This window comes from Dermacentor silvarum, chromosome 11 (assembly GCF_013339745.2).
Source record: "Dermacentor silvarum isolate Dsil-2018 chromosome 11, BIME_Dsil_1.4, whole genome shotgun sequence".
Classification (NCBI taxonomy): domain Eukaryota; kingdom Metazoa; phylum Arthropoda; class Arachnida; order Ixodida; family Ixodidae; genus Dermacentor; species Dermacentor silvarum.
In genome coordinates, this window is record NC_051164.1 from 110,888,532 (window position 1) to 110,912,806 (window position 24,275).

General features: G+C 49.7%; 1 protein-coding gene across 1 annotated transcript in view; it reads left to right on the plus strand.

Annotated features, from left to right (window-relative positions):
* Positions 1 to 4,146: 4,146 nt before the first annotated feature.
* Positions 4,147 to 24,275, plus strand: part of LOC119433376 (uncharacterized) — a 119,231-nt gene continuing 99,102 nt past the window's right edge. The window contains exon 1 of the mRNA XM_037700544.2: positions 4,147 to 4,451. Coding sequence (XP_037556472.1) covers positions 4,340 to 4,451 — 112 coding nt within the window. The 5' untranslated portion in view covers positions 4,147 to 4,339. The remainder of the gene's footprint in view (positions 4,452 to 24,275) is intronic.

Below are 24,275 nucleotides of genomic sequence, written 5' to 3' on the forward strand. Positions count from 1 at the left end.
GACCTCGCCTTTAGCAGCGCAACGCCATGACCGCTGAACCACCGCGGCGGGTAAAAAGTGCCCCGACTATTCAGTTTTTAAAGCATCTGAGAATGAAGATATTTTGGTGTTTTGGCTGGTACTGTTGACATCGCTACCTATTTAGTCAATCAATTAATGATTGCGAAACGTCTGCCTATCAACGCCTGATTCGGTAAATACTCTGCAGTTTAGTAACATTTCTGGTCACGTTGCAACAAACACGGCCGTAGCTTTAAAAACCTAACCAAAACACGGAAAACACGTACGCTGCATGCGTCTCAAGACTAAGGCATTTTCCCACTAAGTGAGAACTGGTAGCAGTTGTTGGTACGTCTAAATTAAGGCATCCAAGGGGTTGTACTGCGTTTACAAAGACCTGCTAATGGACTAGGTGGCCGAGCTGGCAATATTCCGGAGATTCGAACAGATTATGTTGAGAAATACCTACCGTCCATTATAACAAAAAAAAAAAAAAAAAAAAAACTCCTCAGTTGGGTGCGACGTTCAGTAGCAAAGCAAGCTGTCGACATCTTTTGTGTTTCCGATCTCACGCCACGAAAGTCTAAACACTAGTTTTTACCCGATTTAGTGAGTCTTTGTTCGAAATGTTGACCGTAAGACCTCGTAATGATGAAAGAAAAGAATAATAATAATTGGCAGCCACAGCTCTAGGTGAGCGCTACGTAATGCGAAGCATTGTTGTTCGGTAGTAGGGGGCACTTACAAACCTTGGTAATTTTCTGACGCGAAACGTATATCGCAGGTTGTGAAGATGAAATGTTTATATCACATTGTATTGATAAGAGGATGATTATGTATAATTTTACAATTTTACATTTTTAGGGAGAGAGAGAGGAACAGAAGAAAGGAAATGCAGGGAGGTTAACCAGACGCACGTCCGGTTTGCTACCCTGCACTGGGGGAAGGTGGTATAGGGATGAAAAGAGAGAGAGAGAGAGAGCACAGTTCCTTGCACATGTGAAGGTGCGCACCTATTCTATAAACGCTCACCAAGACCTGTCGACTTGAGATACTGCAATAACGCTTTCGTGGCTTTCAGTGCCATCAACGCGCATGGCCATGGTCCAAGGATCTTCACTGTCGAAAATGGTCGAAGTCCAGCCGGTTCAATGCTGTCCGGAGAGGTTCACGCTCGGCGTCGTACCGGGGACAGAGACACAAAATGTGTTTGGTAGTTTCTGTTGCTCCACAAGAGTCTAAAATGAATGGGCGCATCCCCCATTCCGATGCGGAACGAGTATCCCTTTGTAACTGCCACCCCGAGCCAGAGGCAGTACAAGAATGTCGCCTCAGAGCGGCAAACTTTGGATGCCACTTGTAGCTAGCTATAGGGATGGATCAAGTGTATGCAGATGACTTTTCGGGAGGTTGGGAGAAGACCAATATTTGGGTGTCATAGCTTTAGCCACGATATTAAGTTTTCTTCAGTTCTGGATAAGAGGATCGAAACTGGTCGGGCAGACCGGGCGGCCTTGTCGGCGAAGTAATTACCAGCAATTACATTATTAGATTATGTACAATTATACATATGTGCATCAATTTACATATTTACTAAATGTCCATCGGTTCACTGATTGTGCTTTCGGCAATGTTTTGACCGGTGACATCACTGGTGCCTTCGCTGTTGGATTCACCGGTTAGGGCGTAGCAAGCCCAATGTGCGTCATTGCTGACTTCAATGCGAAGAACCCATGCACGCTATACCAAGAATCCGAGAGCGGATGTGTCAAGCCATAAATGATTGCGCAGTTTCATCGGAGCTCTACCGTGTCTGACGGTCACATTGAGCACTATTCGGGCGTTTTATGACAGGCGTGCGCTCCAAGTGCAGTACTAGGTCACTGTTGGAGACGCTGTGTTAGACTGCACTGCCTTCGGGATCGGCCCACGAAAACGGCCAGATACCCGGCAAGAAAAATCAGCCTACGTTCTACAAAGATGCCTCGTGTTAAAAAGCCGCAAAGAACACATCAGTTAAGTAAAATCATCCCAATTCATCGTCGTTAAGCTAAATTTACATGCGTCAGACCGCTCACAATACTACTCTGTCTACCCTGCTCCCTTAAGTGCAACAATCACAAACCTGCCAAATTTGATAATTTCATTGAGATTATTTGTAATTCGGTATGTTCACATGCTCGTTGAGAACTATAAGAAGAGAGGTATGACTACTGATACTCTGCGTTTACTAAAGAACGCGAATTTAGATGCAATGCCTGAGGGAACATCGTACAACATATGAAACAATACGGCGAAGCAAGGCTAACCCTTAGCCAGGGACAGCGCGAAACGACAATGACAAAGTGTAGGTGTACAGTAGATGTGACAATTCCACTTGTAGACGGGCAATATCCTTGCGCAGCGGAATATAGTTCCGGGGGTAACTGTGCGACTATTGGCGGGATTAGAGAGTTTTGTTTTAGCTTGGTGCATCATACGTTACAGCGATACGTGACATAAGCTAGAGCGTTTGCGCATGCATGTCGTATACCATGAATTCAGCAGCCGCTGAGTAGACAACGGGGCGCAGATTAACACATCTTGAGGGGCATTCGGCCTTCCTATTGGCTAAGGAGTGCTGCAGCTTCGACAGTGCTGAAAACGACGTTATAGAAGCGGTAGGCGACAACTACACAAAATGTTTTTTTTTTGTTATTTCACTCTGCCAGTTATGAATTAGTACGAACCGGATTTTTTATTCAGTACTCGTCAAGATTTCTTCAAGCCCTCACTGTTTCTGTCCGTACACAATATCGGAAGAATATCATGTCACCATGGCGATAATCCAAGGCTATAATACATGAGCAGCAGCACGCTAAGAAAACGTTTGTGATGCCCCTCTCGAGTTTATAAAATTCACAAAATATTGGATAGAAGAACTTGTGCCCCGTTGGTTTGATAACACTCTGCCCTGCAGAGTTTGCTGTCGTCGTATGATAACGTTATTTAGAGCGACGCTTGAGGATCCTCTTAAAAGGATCTTTTAAAAAATTTTAAAGCTTTATCTGACAAACTCCTCTCACTCAGAATACTACACAGAATTGCTGGACAGCGAAGTCGGTTGGCTACCCTGAACTTGGGGAAGGGGAGGAAAAGATTGAGAGAGGGAGAAATAGTCCGGTGTTGATGTCGCCGACGCTGTGAAAATTCTCAGCGCTGCATCGCATTCGATCGCTTAGTCAGAAATCCCAGCATTGCTTTTGTGGCGTCCTGCAGCTGGGATGTGCGAGTCCATGGTCCCAAGATCTTCTCCAACGAGAAATGTCTTCCGTCTAGCTGGTTCAGGGATGTGCGCACGTCAAGCCTTTCTTTTTCAAAGATGTTATATAGTTTCTTCGCCATCACAGGCATTGCATTAGGAGCTATCGGTAATTCCAACGAAGAATAAGTATGTATTGGCGAATACAACGCCCAGGCGTGAGCGGCTAAGCACTGTCTCTTGAAGACCAGGTAGCATAAGCAGTTGCATAAAAGGGTCGTGAGAGTGCAACCAATGGTGAGTAAAGTGTGCCACTTCTGCAATGTCAAATTATGCACTAGATTGCTTCGGTGCTGCGCTGTGTCAGTCCTCAATAAAGGTATAGAAACTTCCCGCTAAATTTGAAGCTGCTCGAAAGGCTCATGAAGGAACAAATTCCGCATGATACTGATCAGAGTGGCCTATATACACACTCATGTCCAGTCGCTGCATGTTAGACGAGAAAGATACGTAGAAGAGAGAGAGCGCGTGTGCTCATAGCAGCAAGTGCGACTTCCCTAAAGTAGTGAGTCAAGTTTGGGACAGCGAGAAAAGTTTAACGTAACCTTCTCCGGACTCACTTGCAGTTTATGACCGGTCATCGGTTCGTCATAGAGCTCCGAGAAAGTGGTCGCCTGTCTTTTTCACGCGCAGAATACGCTTTGGTGCGGAGCGACGAGGTAACGAACGCGCGATTTCTGGCTGCGTCAACCGCCATCTCGGAAGCCAGAGGGCTGACCGGGGCGTAGAGCGAGCCGCGACCGCCAGGTGACAGCGCCGGTCTGGAGTCCGGGGGAGAGGAGGCAAAACCGGCAGAGAGAAGCGGGGGTCCTCCCCCGGCGCGTCCCGGCAGAGTGCGCCAGCGGCAGCAGCGTCGCCGCACGTAGCCCGCGGCCGCAGAGCCCACAACAAGATGACGGCAACGAGCGTGCGTCGACGGCGGCCTCCGGGCAAGCCTTCCTCGGGATTCTTGACCAGTCGGGCCAGCTAGGAACTGAGAGCGCGTTCACCCCCGCTGTCGGCCGGGGTGACCCGCAAGCCCCGTCTCGCTGTGCAGCGATGCGGCCGGACGTAGAAGAGAGCGGCGGCCCCTTCTTCCGCTGCTGGATTACCGTCTGCTGCTGCTTCTCGCTGGTCGTCGTGTGCGTCGCCGATCCCGGCTCGCACGCAGGTGAGCGGACGCGCGCTACGCTATAGTGGCCCTCCCCTGCCTGGCTTTTCACCGATGTCGAAAAGAACGCGCACGTAGCATACCCGACTCGGCTACGCTACGCTACCGCGCAGAGTTCCTTAGTTCTCATTTCACTGGAGTCTCTTAGTGATGATCCGAATGCGCGCGCAACTTGTTTTTCTGTATTCACCTAAGCAGAGAGAAAAACCGGTGCGTTTATTCTTGATAGAGGCCTTTCTCTTAACCCCGAGGAATAAACGTTGCAATACACGCAACTACTGCCGCGTTGCTTGTGTTGCCTTGACAGGCTATTCCTATGACCATGAAATGGATAGTCAAAAGGAGAAAAAAATATATACAATAAGATAACGAAGAAAACAAAGGAAAGTGCTTTCTCGTGTTTGTGTTGTAGCAGTGCTTGCTTTCTGCAGGCCCACAATTTGTTTAACGTGCGGTCAATTCGACTCGGCTACGGCACGCGCACACACGCGCGAATCGATGCTCTTTCCCCACGCTGTCAGCGTAGCGGGTCTGCTACGCTCAACGGCGTGTTTTCACCACTCGTATTGGTGCCACTTCACTATGGCACTGAAGCATTGGACCTGAGGAGTGTACCCAGTACTGCAACTGACGATAATCATGCGAGAGCTTGCGTTCCAAACGAGATGTGTTCTCCGGTTGATTGAAACTGTCTCGGGCATTTTGCTTCTATACTCCAAAACTCTTAGATCTGCAAGCTGATCCTGTTTATCTTTCTTTACGAGTAACGTGGAAAAAGGTAGGGTACGAAAGGAATGTTTACCTGAATCGAGTAGCCCTTAATTACGCCACACCAGTCGCCACAATGACGAAGAGTTGCGTTGACTGACATAACTACGGGCAAGTGCCAATCCGTCATTCGCTTTATAGTTAAGAGAAACTAAGCTGCTCATATTCAATGCCAAATCTCTTTGCATCTTGCACAAGACGCTTGACGGTGGGACGTGGCTGAAACACAGACAGCTCCAGGCTTTGCACTGTCCGGAGTTTGCGCGTCGGCTTCTGGCGTGGGAGCATGACACTGGCGTGTATGCGCAGCCTCGTCCACGTCACAAAAGGCCAAACACAAACAATGTGCGCCTGCCGTTTTCTTTGGAAGTATCAAAGTAGCGCAGCAGCCCAGAAATACGTTACGTGGCTCTTATCCCCTTCTGAGTTTCTGTTTACACGCGCCTTCCGGCAGCCTGGCGGTGAACATCGACCTTCCAGTGCACGAGAGCATTGAGAGCTGGCGAGCACTGCACAAACATATCACTCGGCAGAAAGCTGGCCCATTGCGGATGGCTGCGTGTTTCCGTATCGATCATTCAGCACCAGCAGCGTCGCGGGTATCGGCGTTGACATCGAGCGTGATCCTCCAGCACGCTGGGACCATACACACCACTTCGATCGGCACAACTAGTTTCGCGGAGTCAACGCCGACGGCGGCCGTTTCTATTCGAGGCTGGAGAAATCTGGCCGCTCTGCTGTCATCTCGGTGCGCATTCTCTATGGTAAACGCCACGCCGCCTCGTCCAATCGAGCGAGTCAAGCAGGCAGCACACGCGTTCGCCGGTAGGAAAGAAAGACGCGCGCGTTCTTCCGCTGACGTCACTCGCTCCAAAGAGCGTCGACGTCGCGCACAATGCGACGAGGACGGCGAAACGTCGCCGTTTCGGTTGCCGCCGCCGACGGATCAGGGGCTCGAAAACCACCATAAGGGAACGCTCGCAACAGCCCGGCGCGCAGGGAAGGACAAAATATAGAAAGAACTGCGCGCTCTGCAGTGAAGCGTGCTGTCGCGGGGTCCGTCCTCTTTCTCCTCATCGGCTGCTCCCCCCTCACGCACCCACTGGGAGAGGAGGGTGCGGGGAGAGCGCGGCAAGCAGTGCGCATGCGCATTTCCCTACCCGCCCGACGGGCCCTCGCGCTCATTAATAAGGGAAGCGCGCCGCTGGTGCGCCTGTCGCGTTGTCTGACGCGGCGCCGCGACGCTTGCCGGGCGTCCCGCGATGCTGCCCCTGCTAAGAGTTCCCGCGGCGTTGCATTTTTAAAGGGCGTGCCGTTTCTCGGGCCGCGATCACGACACGGCGCCGGCCGTAGCGGCCGGCCCTGCGGGTCGCTTTAGCGGCGCCGTTTTCGGGTACGCTAAGCAAAAGGCTCCCGATGAGCGAGACGCGACCGGCGCAGCACGGGTCCGAGCTCGTCGACTACACGACGCCGCGTGTTCGTATTCCCTTTTCTTTATCTTTCTACCCGCTGCCGTGCATTCTTTTCACTCGACAGCAAAAAGTGGCTCGGCCCAGAGGGAGACCGCCGCCGGGCCAGGCGTCGTCGTCGCAGCGGACAAGATGTACGGCCTTCGTGTTCGCCGCGCAGTTGAAAAATCGGGTCGCCTTTTGTTTCCCCGCGCGCGCAACTTTGTCGTGGCCCGTGACACTGATACGGTGCAGCGTTAGCTATACGCTGCAGCCGAGGGAGTCGTGGTGAGCGGGAAGCCGAAAGCGCGGAGCTGTTCGTATACGTAACGGTGTTTATGGGGGAGCTCGTTTTAGAGCTGACAGACACGGACAAAGGAAAGAAAAAAAAAAAAGGGGGGGGGGGGGGACATAGGACGCACGAAACGCTAAAGAAAACTTCGCCATGAATAACCTGCTTGCACAAACTGCTACCCTGGTTACCAGGGAGCTGAAAGCTGCGGATAAAGACAGCCAATACATAGTAAGGATATTGCAAATGAACCGATAGGCATGCTCGCAATTTAAAGAAAAGTTTGAAAACGACAAGAGCAAGGCAGGGAGAGAGGGAGAGAGTACATAATAATAATAGAGAAAAAGAATACATCAAGGAACGTGCACTAGCAACTAGTTTGGTTTGAAGATTACATGTGCGGCAGCCAAACTTGACTTTCGCATCCCTCCTTCTCATTTGATAAATGCGAAGGTGTTTTTGTTTTGCTCTAACACAATTTGTAAGTAGTACATGCCTGGCCAACACGGACTAAAAGAAGTAGCCAATGAGCGTCTGCCTTCTGGCCTTGTTCCCATCGGGTCAGCGCTCTTTCATGAAATCACCAGCACAGTGACGACCGCGGCTTCCATCAAACCCGAAATGTTACTTCTTACGCCGTACCAGCTTCGCAGATTTGCTGTCTGCTTAGCCGACGTCGACCGCAGGCGTCCGCAAGACTGCACGCTTCTAACGAAGCGTGCATGAAACGACGGAACAGGCCGCTCACGCCGCTCGAGCTTTCATTTTTAGCTTCCCGCCGTCCTTTAATGCGGACAGTATAGATGCGCAGCGGGGGCCACTCATGTCGGTCAGGCGCCGGCGCGTTCGCAGTGGCGCAAAGCGAGCGGTTTTGAAACTCTGGCGGCCGTACGGGTGTTGATGTCGTTGAGTGAACGCCGTCATTTGCTTACACGGCGCTTCCGCTGTCCCCAAAGGGTTCGCGACGCTCGACAAACAACGGCGGCAGTCATTCGCCGAGCCAAAATGATGGCTCTTGTGCCAGCGGCAGTGCCCCCTCTCAGGCGCACTCGCGTTCGTGTTAAATGACGGCGACCTATTTTGCCTCGGTATAATTTGTGACGCACTTTGTTGACGGGCCTTTCTCGCTTAGCATCGGGGTGTGCCACCCTGATCACCCCGGAATTAAGCGACGCTTATATTGTAGTACTTGCCTAGCTCTTACATCGGTAGTCGTGCTAACGGTTCTATACAGAACCGTAAGTGACGTGTCTCCCGTGTTTTGGGCCATTTCCTTTTCACTCGAAATGGTGACATCTCCCTTCCGCATCTCCCATTAAATGTATACGCATGCGCAGAGGCTCGCGACAAGTATTACGAGAACTGAACCCTGTCAAGTTACTTCTACGCCCTTTCATTCGTATACGCAGCGGTATCCAGTTTCTGCGCACGTCGCGTTAGCAGCGTCATTATTCGTAACGCAACGCCTTAACGTGCTGTATGCAACGTTAACGAATACACTGCGACAGTGCGTTTCTTGTACGCGAAAAAGTGTGAATGAGGCGGTGATTGATGAGGCGACTGCGTCAGTGGACCGATGACTTGTACGAATTGAACTTACCACGAAAAAAAAAAAAAAAAACAACGACACGACGCACACTCAGTTGACGGTTACGCATCCGGCGTCCAAGCACACACTCATATCGGTTGCTCCCAATAAGGCAAAATGTGTGGTTTTGTGTCTGCCCATGACGTAACGGGCCTCAAAGCGTACAGGTCACCAGGATACGGCGGCGCTGCCGTCACATTTAGTGCAGGCGAATAAACTAAATGGACAAATTCAACAGGCGTGAACTTTCTCGGAAGGTTATAGATTACAAGAAGTGGCCAAGTCTTCAAAAGTTGCTGCGCAATGAATGCTGTCAAAAGGGACGAACAGCGAAATGTCAAAGTATGGTGTCTGTCTGTGTCATGCTATCTGTCTGCACCTTTTACCAGGATTCTGGCCATTTGCTTACAAACCCGTAGCTCAGTTGCGGCATAAAAAAACCCTGAACTGGAAGGATGGTGATCGACAAAGGCGTTATGGCAGCCCGCGGTTTTGTTAAACGGCACGGTACATCTGGCGGAGAGAAACCGACACTCCGACAGGAAAAGAAAGAGCGCATAGCAGAGCGAACGCCAAGCCTGTCGCATGGTATCTAATGAAACTAAATCAAGAAAACATAACATCTCTCGACCTCTTGCACAAGCGGCGGCTCAATCATTTCCCTTTGGCAGAGGCTCCATCATTCCACGTGGACACCTGCTCGAAGTAAAAAAAAAAAAAAAAAATGTATGGACGGATCGTCGTTAACAATATGAAACTAAGCTGCGTGAAAAATACAGCGATCAATAAAATAAGCTGGACAAACATTTCACCTGCTCTTGCATCATGATCCGCCCTCCCCATTTTCCATTCATACATATTTTTTGCACTGTGTAATTTTTTAATCTCTCTATCGAGTTGTTTTTATGTTATATGCGTTTGGCTGCACTTGTTTTAACGAGGAATCTGAACTATTGCATGGAAGTAACGAGGGGTAAAAATTTGTTCATATTTTACCACGTTTCACGGGAGGCGAATGTTTGATGCCAAACGATTGGCAATGGAGCGGTAGCAGAAAAAGAATAACGGCGGTTGTGTTGTGGCGAGCCAATAGGAGACACATGACACCTATGTTGAACTGCACTTAGATTAGTTTGTTACCATCGAAAAACGATGCACAAGGAAAGTAGGGGGAAGGGACTGAAGGAAGCAATTAAGGAAATACGAGCGGCGCGTATCTGGGACAGCATGTAGTACATCTATCGCACCTTATGACGCAGAACCGTATACAGCAGAATACGAAGTACAGCGCACTATGAACATTTAGCGCTGAAGTCTGTTTCGAGCCCCGTCCTAACAAGAATGAGGTTGCAGTCACAGGTGACCGCGACCATATCTATTAGACGCGGCGATGATCTTAGCTCAGTGATGACGAGCTAAGATCGCGGCGTTCACCTTCCTCAGCCAAAGCTGCCTGTGATCGTCGCGCCGCGTTAGAGGCCCTCCGAGCTTTCCTATTGCGCAGCGTGATTGAAAAAGATGTGTACTAGAAAAGAAGCAGGAACAAATAGTAAAGTCTGGGGTTTTACGTGACAAAACCGCGATCCGATTGCGAGGTGCACCGTAGTGGGGGACTCTGTACTAATTATGACCAAATGGAGTTGGTTAACGTGCACCCGATGCGCGGTGCACGAGCGTTTTGCATTCTGTTCCCATACGAATGTGGCCACCGCAGCCGCGATCACGCCCGCGACTCGTGATCAGAAGCAAGAGAAAGAGAGAAACGAAGAGGGGAAAGTAGGGAGGTTAACCAAGGACTTGCCCGGTTTGTACCCTACACATGGGGAGGCTGAAAGGGGAAGAATAAGCAAGAAAAGGAAGAAACCCTATACGTGGGTATCACGTCGGAATGCCCGTCAGGCAGCCGAGGTCGAATCCGTATGAAGCCGAAAGTGATGATGAAGGTTCTCGGGATGTCGGGTCTGTAAGTGGCGCAGCGGACGGGAGAAGTAGACTAGGCAGACACATAGGCGAACGGTTCATACCAGCAATCAGAAGCCATCGGTATAATCACATAATCGCGCGGCTCGATGAGCACGATCATGGCGCAGAAGCTCGTCAAGGCGGCCGGAGCTGAAGGTAGAACAAGAAGAGGGCACCACTAGAACAAGTTTTGTCCTGTAGCGAACAACGTTTGTTATTCTCCAATCTTCTACGGTGGGCAGGTGCCGCCTTTGATCGCTGGGTACACGTACGACAACAAATACCACAAAACGTTGCTTGATTTCCTACACAACACTGGCCACACAGCATACATATAATACACACCCCGTACATTATGCCTTAGGGCAATTCTTGATCGGAATAAAAGGTGCCACATTGTGCAGAGGAAGCAACAACCACAAAAACTACAACAACTTCTGTTACGATAGTTCAGCGATTGTGAAGTCTCTCAAGCTCTGAACACAACACTTGCCGCTCTACTTCATGGGGCGTGCGCAGACACAAAGCAGACACGCTATTGTCTTACCATAGCCTCGGGCCAATGTTAGACCTGATTCACGACGGACGTAGGGAACAAGCCCGGATTTAGAACGGTCACCGCAAGATCTTGAAGCGTACACCCAAATCTCAACGCTGCTTGCGCCGAAACGTATAACCGACGGGGCTACGCATTCCATTCTTGTCTTCATAAATATATGTCATTATTTCCCTTCTCCTTTTCTATTTCCCCTGTTCAGAATAGCAGGCTAGAGCAGATCTAGTTGAAGGCGACCTCTGTGCGTTTCCCATAATAAATTTCCTCCCCGTTTCTCTCTAGCTGACGAGGATCGTGATCGAAACTGCGACATAGTGTTTAGCAGCTCAAAGCCACGGCCGCCTCACTGCAGTGGAGGGTCTTCCGAGAGAAAGGATAACGTTATGGCTGCCGTTGCAATATTACGCACGCCGGCATGCACCCGCGCTAAATTTTACTCAGTCTGAAAAAGGGATCTTCTGTTCTTCTCGCGAACGTTTGTGGGCCCTTACTTCGCCGCTAAGGCATTCCTCCCGCTCCACGAACGCGGGGCCCTTGACACGCAAAGGCACCGCGTGCTAATTTTACGCGGTGCACAGCGCCGGATTCGAGGAGGGCGCGCGCGTGGAGTCACGGCAACTGTTGGATACCAACCTGTGATGTCGTGAAGCACGTGTAGAATCAGACCCATTTCGCTTCGCGCTGCCGCCTCCAGTTCGAAAAAAAAAAAAAAAACATTCCTAGCACTTCACCACAATTCAAAGGATGTAGTTGAGTAATTAGAACTATTCGAACCAAACTATATGTGTCACACTTACGATTACACGCGTTAAATTGGATTCTTATGGTATGTCCTGAGTTGCTATAGAACTACAGGGTCTTTTTATATTTGTTATACGAGGCTGTTGAGTTCAGAGAATTCTCCTCGCGAACCATCGAAAGAAATGTGCATGTGCAGCTAACAACGACTTAGTCCTGCTTAACGAGTTGGAAACGAAAAAATAAATAAATAAAAGAATCTGAACAGTACAGAACTTTGAAGGCTCCTTGATTCCCCATAAAATTCCTGAATAGACTGAAGAAATAAAAAATAAAGAAAAGCAGAGCTAGAGATAAATTCATTGTGCCAGTATCCGCGGCTTCTTATCCCCGCTAAGGCATTCCTCGCATTCCGTGCTTTAGCTGAGGCACGCGAGGACACGGTGGGCTAATTTGAGCGGAACCGAACACCGGACTCGAGAAACGCGCTCGGCTCAAGGCGCGGCGACCGTTTGAAACTGCGCCACTTCGGCGACTGGGTGAGAGAAAGCGGGGGAGGCAGAGGGAAAGAATGAGAGACGAAAAGGAGCCGTAGAAGCGAGACCTGCTGGGCAGCGCTTCAAGCAGGGAAAAAAAAAAAAAAAGAAGCCGGTGCCGTTTCGTATACAAGGCATGATGCGCGGCTCATCAAAGCCCCGGCCGAGGTTTGGGCGCCAACGAGCTCGGTCGACGTCATTCGCCGCTCAGAGGGCGAATGAAAGGACTGTGAAGAGGAGAGGGCGTTTGCAAAGCCATGGGCTCTAGTCCCACCAATACTATACAGTATTGTTCAAGCTGGGACAATTTCTGGGCCACTCACCAACAACACCCAGGAATCTGCAGAACCGAGTTTCGACAGAGTTTATACGCCGCTTATACCGATCGTTGTATAATTTGCGTTAAAAGCGCCCAACGTTCGTTAAGGAACTTTTGGCGCCACGCCACGACTGCTCCGCTTGTACTCGACAGCAGATGATGCAACCCAAGAGGAATTTAGCGAAGTGCAGCTCGTTTTCGTTCATCTGAGGGAAGGCAGCGATATAAGTGCGGACTACCTGATAATGGTCCTTAGTTCTAATATGCTGTGGCATTGATTCGCACAATTCCCTACCACAATTCCCTACCAAAAGAACTTCAGGAAAAGAAAAACAGAGATATACGAGCAGAGCAGAATGTTGCGAAAAGCGAGCAGCTATCCGCACTCTCACGTACTGCGCAAGTGCCTTCAGATTGACTGGGTTTGTGCGAGCTGTGGCCTTCGTAATGCTGCACGGTATTAGTGTGCAGGAGAAAAGCAGGGCGCGCGCCTCCTCTTTCCAGCTCACTCTTTATAGCGCACGTGGATCCAACTGTTAAAAAAGAAAGAAGAAAAGGAAAATAGGAAGCAGATAAAGAGGTAGAAAGGGGGCAGCAGCTGGCTCAGACCTGCGGGTCCGGGGCATTCGCGGAATGCGCTGCGCGCCTCGGATTCCCAGGCGCTCGGCTCGCGTAGCGCGGCCAGTCGCAGAAGCGGCAGGCCGTGCTCTGCAGGGAAGGCCGCCTTGTGTCCGCCTAATTTCCCAGGTGGGCCCGGTTGCCGACGCCGGCTCGTAGTTTTCCCGCCCTCCGCTCTCTGCAGACACGGGGACCCCGGCGCGCGCAAGCCCGCACAAGCTATAGACGGGGCCCAGAAATAGCGGACGCTATATCTGCAGAGCCGCCGAACACAGTTTGCCTGACGGCTAAAACGCCGCTTCGGTGAGCGTCATTGTCGGATGATGACAGCGACGTATCCGACAGCTCGCCCCCCCCCCCCCCCCTTTTTTTTTTTTTTCTTTTGCTGACGTAAAACGATTTCCGGCAGACGTTCATCTCTCCTTCTGTGCGTGATCTGGGTGAGCAGCGATGCTGCGAACAGGGTTACTAGAACGTCGAACGATTCGGGGGATAACAGCTTGACGAAAGCTGCTCGTTCGCTAGTTGGTTCGAAAACAGGCGGCTGCTCCATGTTCTTCGTTGTTGTGTATTTGGCACTTGCGCTAAATTGACTTGAGGTAATGTTGCGGGCTACGCAGAAGAATGTCCCCTGATCTCCTGATTGAGGTAATGGGAAACAAATAAAAATTACGGAAGAAGAGAACGGTACACTAGCACACGTCGCTGAGAAGACGAGACGAGGCATAAAAGCCTTTACCAAAAGCGCGAGGATGATGTGTCACCTCGCGGGAGTAATAAGTACTGAACGCGTCTAACTGGCCAGAAACAAACAATGCACATCACGTCAAGTGTCATGGCCCGAGCTCACGTGAAAGAATATACACCCCAATTATAAGAAAAGGCACATCTGCTATACAGTCAAACACCTCTGCAACGAAATGACCTGTGTAATGAAGGATTTCGTATTTCCCAGCCGAATTCTTATGTGTATTGTGAGCACATCTACTGCGAAGAACCTGACAACGAAGGGCTGGTAGACTCCCCCGAGGGCTGATTGGTTGGTTTACAAGGAACGCACATAGCGACACCGCCACTTCCCGACGTAGTCATCACGGAGCAGAGGTGCGCAGGAAGTGCCGGTCGGCAACAAAGACCGCACGGGAGGGTCCGGAAACCGCAGTAGCTATTGAGCCCGCTATCTTGTGCTCGCAAGCAGAACAACATAGCCAGTGAACCACAGCGGCGGGGAAATCGCAGTGAACAAACAAAGCAAGACCCGCCGTGGTTGCTTAGTGGATATGGCGCTGCACTGCTAAGCACGAGGTCGCGCGATTGAAGCCCGGTTGCTGCGACCGCATTTCGATGGAGGCGAAATCCCGGCAACGCCCGTGTACCGTGCATTGGGTGCGCGTTAAAGAACCCCATGTTATCAAAATTAATCCGGAGTCCCCCACTACGGCGTGCCTTATAATCAAATCGTGGTTTTGTCACTTACAAGCCCAGAATTTAATTTAACGAAGTGAGAGATCGACAGTATACATGGAGCCGGTGAAATGGTACGTGGGGGGCAATATTATGTTCTTCAGTCGGGGCTTGTCTTCCACTGTAGCGGACGGCACATCTTGCCGCCGTGCAGCCACCAAGATATGTTTCGGCGGTTCCCGACTACAAGTGGCAAAATTTAAATGCGTAAGCATTTCTATGCCTACTCAACGAGGAAACTCATCCGTCCGTCTGTCGCGTAGGACGAATTGCTATAAAGAAATGAATGTATCAAGCAAAATAAATTCGTAAGGAAAAACATTGGCGGTGGTGAGTTTCGATCTTACGACCGCACGCTCAGAAGCTGAGTGTCTTACCCAAACATCCACACTTGCAGAAAGTCTGAACCATATCAATGTGTTGTACCAGCAGTACATAACAATGAATAACGGTTTCTGTCTTGAAATATTTGGTGATGGTGAAACAAAAGCCATGTAGAGCCGACTTGGAGCATTGTAGTCATGAGGAAAGTTCCTATTTTCCTAACATGTAATGCCAAACATGCCACATTCCCGATGCGTTTCGGAGATGCGTGGAGATGAGCAAGTGGCACAATGCAACAGAGCGACAGCTTTTTCTTTTTCTATCTCTTGTCTCCACTTTCCGGTTTGTCACCCTCTGGCCTTTCATGGCCAACTTGGAACTCGATGTGTCACTAGTTGCTCAAATTGAACAGATCTCAATTGAACAGATAAGTGCTGCATCGCAAAGCAATGGCATCGTTTCAACGCTTCTCTAACGCAAGAAGTCGTCCTTTTTTTAGGGGCGAAGCTCCTTATAGCGGCACCCGTTCGTCCCCGTCGTCGTAGTAGTAGTGTGTAACCAGTCTGAGAAAAATGAGAAAAAAAAAAGAAAATTCCGAAGTTGTGTCCGTAGCGCGGAATCGAACCAGGGACCCCTCGCTTCCGAGCGCGCGGCGTTAGCCCACTAGGCCACGAAGCGGACATGGACACATGCACTACGATGGCAATAAATACCCAACATTAACGAAAGGCCGCGTTTCTAGCGCGTTTCTAACGCGTTTGTGCTAGCGCGTTACGGCCCGTGTAAGAAGCTGGTGGAAGACGCTGTGGCCTCTCCGCCTTACCTTCAACGCGTTTCGAACGCGCTGCCCAAAGCGGTGGCAAGTCAAGTTCAAGTCGAGGAGCGTTTATGAATACGGGGGGTATACTCTCTCAGCAGTCATGTGATGGCGTCGGCAAACGCGGTGCACGTTCCGGCATGTGTAAATGGCTGCGTAAGACGCTGTGGCCGCTCCCCCTTACTAGAGAGTACTGCACGTTTCTAACGCGTTTGTGCTAGCGTCCCCTTAAGCGGGAGATCCGATGATTCCCTCCGGAGCTTCGCCCACTCATCATCATTCACCCCGTGGATATGCTGTGATTTTTTTTATTGCGATAGCAATTATATGGACACTCAAAAGCAGATTTCTGCCGTCGGCGTCGCCGTCGCCGTCGCCGTCGCCGTGAGGTTCCGTATGACGTCAATGGAGATGAAATCGTGGCCGCGCGCCGCCGAACGCTGTATGTGCGAGTGAAAGGGCGCGAGGGACGCGCTCTTTCACGGGGAGTGAACGCACGGCGGAGAACAAACGCGCGTTCTGCGCCGTGCTTCCTTAAGGGCTGCAGAAGTAGGCGTCTCTTTCCTCCTTTACAATCACCATATATGTAGAGCAAACGCGCCTTCTTCCGATGCGCGAGAGGCCGTGGGGGAGGGGGGGAAGGGGGAGGGAAGGGAGGCGACGTTTAGCTGCGGCACCAAGTGCCTATTTATATCAGAGGCTCCGGCAACAGTCACCAACGCCGCACGCATTTTGAGCGAACGCGGGCAAAATGCCGACGGCGTCGACAACAGTTCGGCGCGTTGCCGGTGCTGCTGCATGTCCAAGTTTATACAGCTGATAAAGCTAATATCATTACTCCGTATATCTCTCTACAAATTTGCTATCGCAATTGATGCTTCACCTTTCAGGTGAAACTGCGACAACTTTTTTGGTCTTACATTATTGACGAAGTGAAAAGGGGTAGTCGTAACCATGCAAATTGCGACAGCAACAACTCTGTTTATTTTAATCTCGATAACAATAATATATGCTTGCAAATCGGAAGAATCGAGTTCACCAAAAGACACTAATTAATGCTTTAATTCGTTAAAACTAGTGGACTTATGATCTTGTTGGCAATTACCGCATAAAATGCGATCTCCGCCGGAACATGTCCATCCATAATATGCTTCGCCGCCCACAAATACAATCGGAAAGAAAGTTGCCGAAACTATAGCGGGGCGCTCACAGGCCGTTGTAATGCGTTCGAAACAGCAGTAGCCAGTCCGTTAACCGTGGGCCAAGGTACGGCTAAAGATCAACGAAAAGGTGTCGCCAATTCTATGCGTTTTTGCGCAATGGATAGAAATAGCGAACGCCCGGGAGCAGAGTAAATTAATAAGCCATCACTGCATCCTGAGTTAAGCCCTACCCCAAGTCGTACTGCCAATCGTCCCGGCTGCGTGGACTGCAGGTGTCGGGAAAGTCGTTCAAATTTACATTACCGTTCATTTAATTAATAAAAATTGTCGCAGTTTCACCCGAAAGGCGAAGCATCAATTGCGATAGCAAATTAGTAGAGAGCTATACGGAGTAAGGATAGTACTTTGATCAGCTGCATAAACTTGGACATGCAGCAGCACCAGCAACACGCAGAACCGTTGTCGACGCCGATGGCGTTTTGCCCGCGTTCGCACCGAACGCGCGAGGTGTTGGTGACTGTTGCCAGTGCATGCCTCCGGGGGCGGCTTGGAGGACAGTAGTAGTGATTTTATTGAAGAAGAAAATCACGCTTATCTTCTTCAATAAAATCACTACTACTGTCCTCTCGTCGAGTAGCGTCGTAAGTCTTTACTACCTTCTCGCCTCGCAAAGTTTTTATATAATTACGCATTTGGTGCCGCAGCTAAACGTCGCCTCCCCTTCCTCCCTCTCTCTCTCCCGTCCCCCCACGGCCTTTCGCGTGACGGAAGAAGTCGCGTTTGCTCTAGATATATGGTGATTGTAAATTGTATTATGCCTAAGGGCAAGCTTTCGAAAAAAAAAATGTCACAGTTTCGCCCTAAGGGCGAAGCAATGAATGCGATAGCAACACAGCAATGTCATACGAAGTAAGGTGAGCGGCTTTGGTAGCAATATGAATTGTAGTAAACATGAGCTGATTAATAAGCAGGTGTGCTGCGGCGTAAGTAGACCGACATGAAGAGAGACTCGATGACCACGAGAAGGCGCGTGTGAAACGGTGGTGTTGATGAGAAGCGCTTCCCGTGGGCAGCGCGTGCGAACGGACACACCTGTAGGGCTGCACTGCCGATCCGGGCAGCATTGCATGTGTAGCGTGCGTTGGAAAATGTGGCCCGACTATTACTAACTTAATGAACAAGCGTGGTGTGAGCACGCACAAACAAACACGGATAGATCACACTGAATGACTGCAGACAACGACTGTGAAAACGCTGGCAACAAGCATACGCCGCAGCGGGCGAAGGTACGTGCGGTCCATCGCTTCAACGGAAACTGAGCGGCGAATGCACGGCGTATAAAGGTCAGAGCCGTGTGGAGATAAGAGACGGTGCTGGCGAGCGACGAGCGCGGTTGTTGGCAGAGTAGAAGTGCGCCACCCCCCCCCCCCCCCTCCCGCTCCCTCCGGCGCTGGCTTCCTGCTTCCTTGCTTGCGCGTGGGAGATTGAGTGTGTTCGCTCTCCGTGATAGCACGCGTCCCCGCACGCTTCCGCTCGGGCATACGGCGCGCGGCGAAGATTTTATCTATAGGGAACCTCACGGCGACGACGACGCCGACGGCAGAAATCCGGTTGAAGTGTCCATATAATTGCTATCGCAATAAAAGGAGGAAAGAGACGCTTAATTCTGCAGCCCTTCAGGGAGCACGGCGCAGAACGCGCGCTTGCTCTCCGCCGTGTGGTCGCTCCCCGTGAAAGCACGCGTCCCTCGCGCGCTTTCACTCGCACATACAGCATACGGCGCGCGGCGACGATTTCATCGCTGTTGACGTCATACCGAACCTCACGGCGACGCCGACGACAGAAATCCGCTTTGAGTGTCCGTATAATTGATATCGCAATAAAATTTAACGATTATCACATATCGTGCATGATCCTATACGAGGTGCCCGAGGTGGTCCAAATCCTTTTGATGCGAAAGCATCAAATGACCTGTTGGGCGAAAAAGCAGCGAAATTTCCCATTGGCTGCGACGCCACATCACGAGCGCGCTTCGTGACGTGGAGGAGGAAAACGCCAGGAGATGGAGAAGAGAATCGCCGCGTTCGCGTCCTTTCCGTTGGTGCTTGGACGCCACGCTGCTCATTGTGCATGTTCAAGGAGTCTTTTCTTTGCATCAGTATCAATATGCGCTTTCCCTGTGACACACCAGGCGTTGCACCGTCGAGGTCAACCGCAACCGCGTCCTTCGACGACGCGGTGCTTTTTGTGCATGTTCGCGGCGTACATACGCTTGCGCGTAACCTGCGTTCACGAAGTTCAAACGTGACTGTACCTTTTTTTTATTGATATGACAGAAAAAGGAAGTTGGCGCCTGAACACGGCGTCGGGCACTCTTATGCTCTAATACACTTATACTCATATATGCTTATTCAAAAGCAGTTTGTTCAGGATAATGAGAACCTTCCAGAGCCTGCACGCATGAAAAAGAGCATGAAAAAAAACACACACACACACACAACCATAAAGCTACAGAGCGTACAACAAACATTAACGCGAAGAAGTACAACGTATAACTTTTCTGATTTAAGAGGGAGAGGCTTAACGCAAAGCCCGTATCAGGTTTTTTTGATACCCTAGGGCGACGCTTCAGTTCTGTATAGTTCAGAAAACCGGTCATTACTTAATTACTATACTAATCAATTTCTAACTTAAATGTCAATTATTTTTTATTATTTTTGGTATGAGTGCTTTCAAGGGAGTGTAAACATCCGAATTTTCGCTTCTGCAAGCTTTCTCCAGGTGTTTTTGTTTCCCCTATTGCAAGAAATCAAGATAAACAAGTTTTTCAAGTTATCCCTAATGTGGAATGGTGTTTGGGGTTTTTGGGAGTAATTTAACATCTAAGATGCGCAAGCAACAGCAACAGAACAAGTAAGAAATATTGATATTTGGATGACACTGGCGCACACATCTTTTTGTCCACGTGCGGAGTGAAAACTAAAAGTACGCATTCACTCCTGAGGTCATTGCGATCTCAACTGAGTCGGTCCAGTCTCACGAACATACTAATTGGGGCAGGCTATACACCAAGTGGTGTGTTCGGGCTCTCGCGAGCGAGCCTCTCATGTTTCCGTCACAAGAAATGACGTGTCGGCACCGTTCGGGAAACAAAAACACCTGGAGAAAGCTTGCAGAAGCGAAAATTCGGATGTTTGCACCCTCGTGAAAGCACGTCCACCGAAATATTTTTCAAGCGCAAGCATGCAAGTCGAAGATTCCTGAAAGTGCTGACGTTCTTGAGGCAGCCGAAAGAGCGAGCACATATAGAAAAAAAGAAAGAAAGAAAAGAAAGAGAGAGCTACGAGGACGAAGCCAGAGAAGCGCCTTCTGCGCCTGACGCACCCAAGGTTGGGTCCTTCGCAGCGTAAGACTAGACGCCATGTTCTTGAAGAATGAACGCGGCGAAGAAAGGCGCCGTCTGTTTGCATTTTTGTCTCCCGCAGCGAGCGGGCTCCCCGTGATTGATTGTTTCTCGCGGCGTGCCGTCAAGGGAGAGGGGTTCAGAAGGCGGCCCATTGTGTCGCCGCGCTGCAGCCCCGGCACAGCAAACGCAGCGCGCCGCCGACAACAATTACGTCGACAACACAAACACCGGCGGAAACAGCAAAAAAGGCGAACGCGTGGCCAGACGGAGCGTTTGCGGCGCACGACGGTTCGGCAGCGCTGGCGGGTCTTGGTCTGATGATGTGTTCGCCGCTCAAATAGCGAGGGAATCGGTGGCCTTGGTACGAATGCACGGGTATCGGCTCTTTCTTTTTTTCTGCAAGGCCGCGACATGAACAGCTCGCCCGTCCCTCGCTTCCATGCCCGTTTGGAAAGATTGCGGTCATGTGGCAAAGGATAGCAAAAATTCTCGGCTAGAAGGTTCCGTTTTTCTGGCAGAACTTTGTGAGTGGTTTATCTAACGTTCACGACTTCGCGAATAGTATTATAGAAGCGGCGTTGCAAAATTTTGTGCGAACGTTCCTGCATGCGTCCATGGTTTTAAACTAACTAACTAACTAACTAACTAACTAACTAACTAACTAACTAACTAACTAACTAACTAACTAACTAACTAACTAACTAACTAATTAAATACTTGACTGACTGACTGACTGACTGGCTGACTGACTGACTGACATCTGATTAACATTCGCAGTAATAGGAGTCGTGGGTTAAATTATCATGCTAAACAGACGAAATAAATGGAGAACGGTTACATTTGCTGATGAAAAAGTTCCTTATCCCAGTACCATTGTAGGGCGCGGTTCAATGGCACTTCAATAGTAAAGGTGTTCAACATTCTATGCGGCAATTTGCATAATTGTATCCGGAAATATAAAGCTCTGGAGTGATTTAGACGACGCTGGTGCACAGATATTTTTAGTAAAAGGAATATGCATGGCGCCGTTCAAGGTAGTACACTCACATAGGCGAAATAAAACCAGAACTTTTTTCGCAACGTTAGAACAATGCACCTACATTTTTGTATCTCACTTTATTTATTTATTTATTTATTTATTTATTTATTTATTTATTTATTTATTTATTTATTTATTTATTTATTTATTAAACATACCCTCAGGGCCAAAGGCATTAGAGAGGGGAGTGGGTTACATGTGAAAGAATGTACATATATACATAACAAAGAATGAGCAAACACATAAAATTCTAATTATGCAATGTTAGCTAGGGCGTTCTTGAATAGGTGGTGATTTCTGATGGAGATTACATCCGAAGGAAGGTGATTCCACTCTTCGGATGTCCGTGGTAAGAATGACTGAAAAAAAAAAGCGTCAGTTCTGCAAAAAGGAATTCGGACTTTTTGTGCGTGATCTAAGCGAGATGAAACATACTGAGGAGGTATATAAGCTCATGGTGGAGCTGAGGATGATGAAATATGGAGTGAAAAAGGCTCAAACGAAACAACTTACGACGGGATGCAAGGGTTGATAGGTCAAGACTTAATTTCATGGCAGATATGCTTGCTGTTCTGTTGCAGTTAGAAAGAATTAAACGCGTGGAGTTATTTTGAACCATTTCTAGTGACCGAATTAGGTTTTCATGGCTTGGATCCCAGACGGAGGCAGAATATTCTAGTTTAGTTCGCATCCAAGAGCAGATGTCCAATGCACCTGCATTTTTAGCTAAGAGTAGGAGAGACGACAAGAAGCGTTGTCGTATGAGAATCTGGAATAAAAATTTATTACCAACTAGCCAACGTTTTGTTCGGTGCACCATTTCAAGAAGAGGTCAGAACGGATCACTTCTCTTTCCGAGAAACCAGCGATGCTAAAAAGTTAAATTTCTCTGTTTTCTTTATTTATTCTCTCTCTCTTGCTGCGACAGTTTGAAACTGGGTTCTCTTCACTCGTCGTTCCTTTTCGTTACATTGTTGTCGTGTCGTCTTTATTCTGTCATCTTCGTCACGCAAACTTCATCTTCACCCCATAGCAAACAATGACTCCGAGAATATCGGCATCTGTGCATGTATTTCGGAGGCCCCACGGTAGGCAATACAGTAGCGGACACGCACTGCATAGAAGTTCTTCAAAACAGGTGCGCTGCGACAGCCTGTTGCTGCCGCAGTAAATGAATTCAGAGTCGAAAGAGCCGATGACATATGCCGTTTGCATTCTTACTGTTTATTTTTCTAGAGCATGAGCCATCGCTTTGGCAAAGTCATTGTCAAACTTGCACGCATCAGTCATTCACGGTCTCAAGATGAAATATATCACCTGCTTGTACAAAAGACAAGAGCTCCGCACCTGCCTTCGCAAGTGCGGCTCCTACGGTTACGGCGATGAGCACAGTTAGAAACTTGCAAAGCCTCCAATCAAGAAAAATAGCGAATGCCAAAAACCCAAATAGACGAAAAGTTCTAGTTTTTTCCACACCGGTTTCTCTTTCTCCGAAGAAGCAGGTAGGGTTGTGCACCGATGCAACTCTTCACCCATGTTCAGTCGTTTCCTCGACGGCATTTTACCGTGACGCACACTGATGCCCTGATAAATCTGACGGCGCTTCGAACTATTGGCTTAATTGTGCACGTACAGGGGACTGTTGAAATGTGACATTTGGCTTATATATGTTTGTTCAAGTAGTACACGCAGGGTTTCTTTTCACATAACAGCTTTCATTTCACTTTTTTTCCAGCTTCCAAATTTGTTTTGATGCTGTTTTGTTATGGTGTCGGCTGTACACACAGTTTTGACTTCACTTTCTCAGAAGCTTTTACCCGCAATATTAATTTGCAGTAGTGAGAACCATGCAGCTTGTTTTAAAAGGGGCTCCGTTTGATTGGTGTTCTTTTGGGCCGCTGTCTTTTCGTTAATTCCGCGGTCGAGTACATCCTGGCTGAGTACTAATGAACTAAAACTGTTACGGTTATTATGGCAACGGGCGCGATAGAATGCGACAGAGTACTGGCGCGCGGCGACCTTTCGCCTCTGCGTTTTCCCGCCTGGCTGCTTGCAATCTGCGCGCCTCATCCCTCCACTGGGAGGAGTGCTAGTCGCCGGACTCTGGAGCAGTGCGCGCTCCCTGGAAATCAAACAGCGCAGCAGAGCGAGTGACGGGGGCGTTTGTTCGTGCACTTCTTTAGCGGAGCACGCCAGCACACCTGGCCATCATGGCCGGCCGGGCTGCTTTTCGGCGGCGGCTACTCGCGAACAGTGGAAGCGAGTTACAAACAACACGCACCGTTGCGACGCCGGCCGGGAGTTTGCCTACCACAGAAGTTGAGATGAGGGGTACTCGGCTGATACGCGGCTTCAGCTAGAGGGCGGGCCCCCGCCACACTCCATCGGGTTGTATAGCGTAAAGAACGAGAGAAGGGGTTACGAGTGCACGGCTAAGGGGGGAGATGCGACCCCCCTCCCTCCCCGTCGTCCGGCTGATTGTAGCGCGGATGCGAGTCTCGCTCGTCGCGTATGCAAATGGCCGCTCATTTGCATGGTCCCTCTGTTTGGCCGCGCGGCGAGCCGAGCGCTGCTGCAGCCTGGGCGGCGCGGGAGACATGCCGGCGGCAGGGGCGTGCTTCGCTTGCGCCGGCCGACTCGCTTCGGTCACTGCCGACGCTGCCCCGAGGAGAGACCAGGCAGGCTACAAGAGCGAGCGCTAGAAAGGAGTTTCCTCAACCCCGGAGGCTACAGAGTCGTTGCGAAATGTAACAAACAGTCACGCGGAGAGGAGAAGCATGTATATA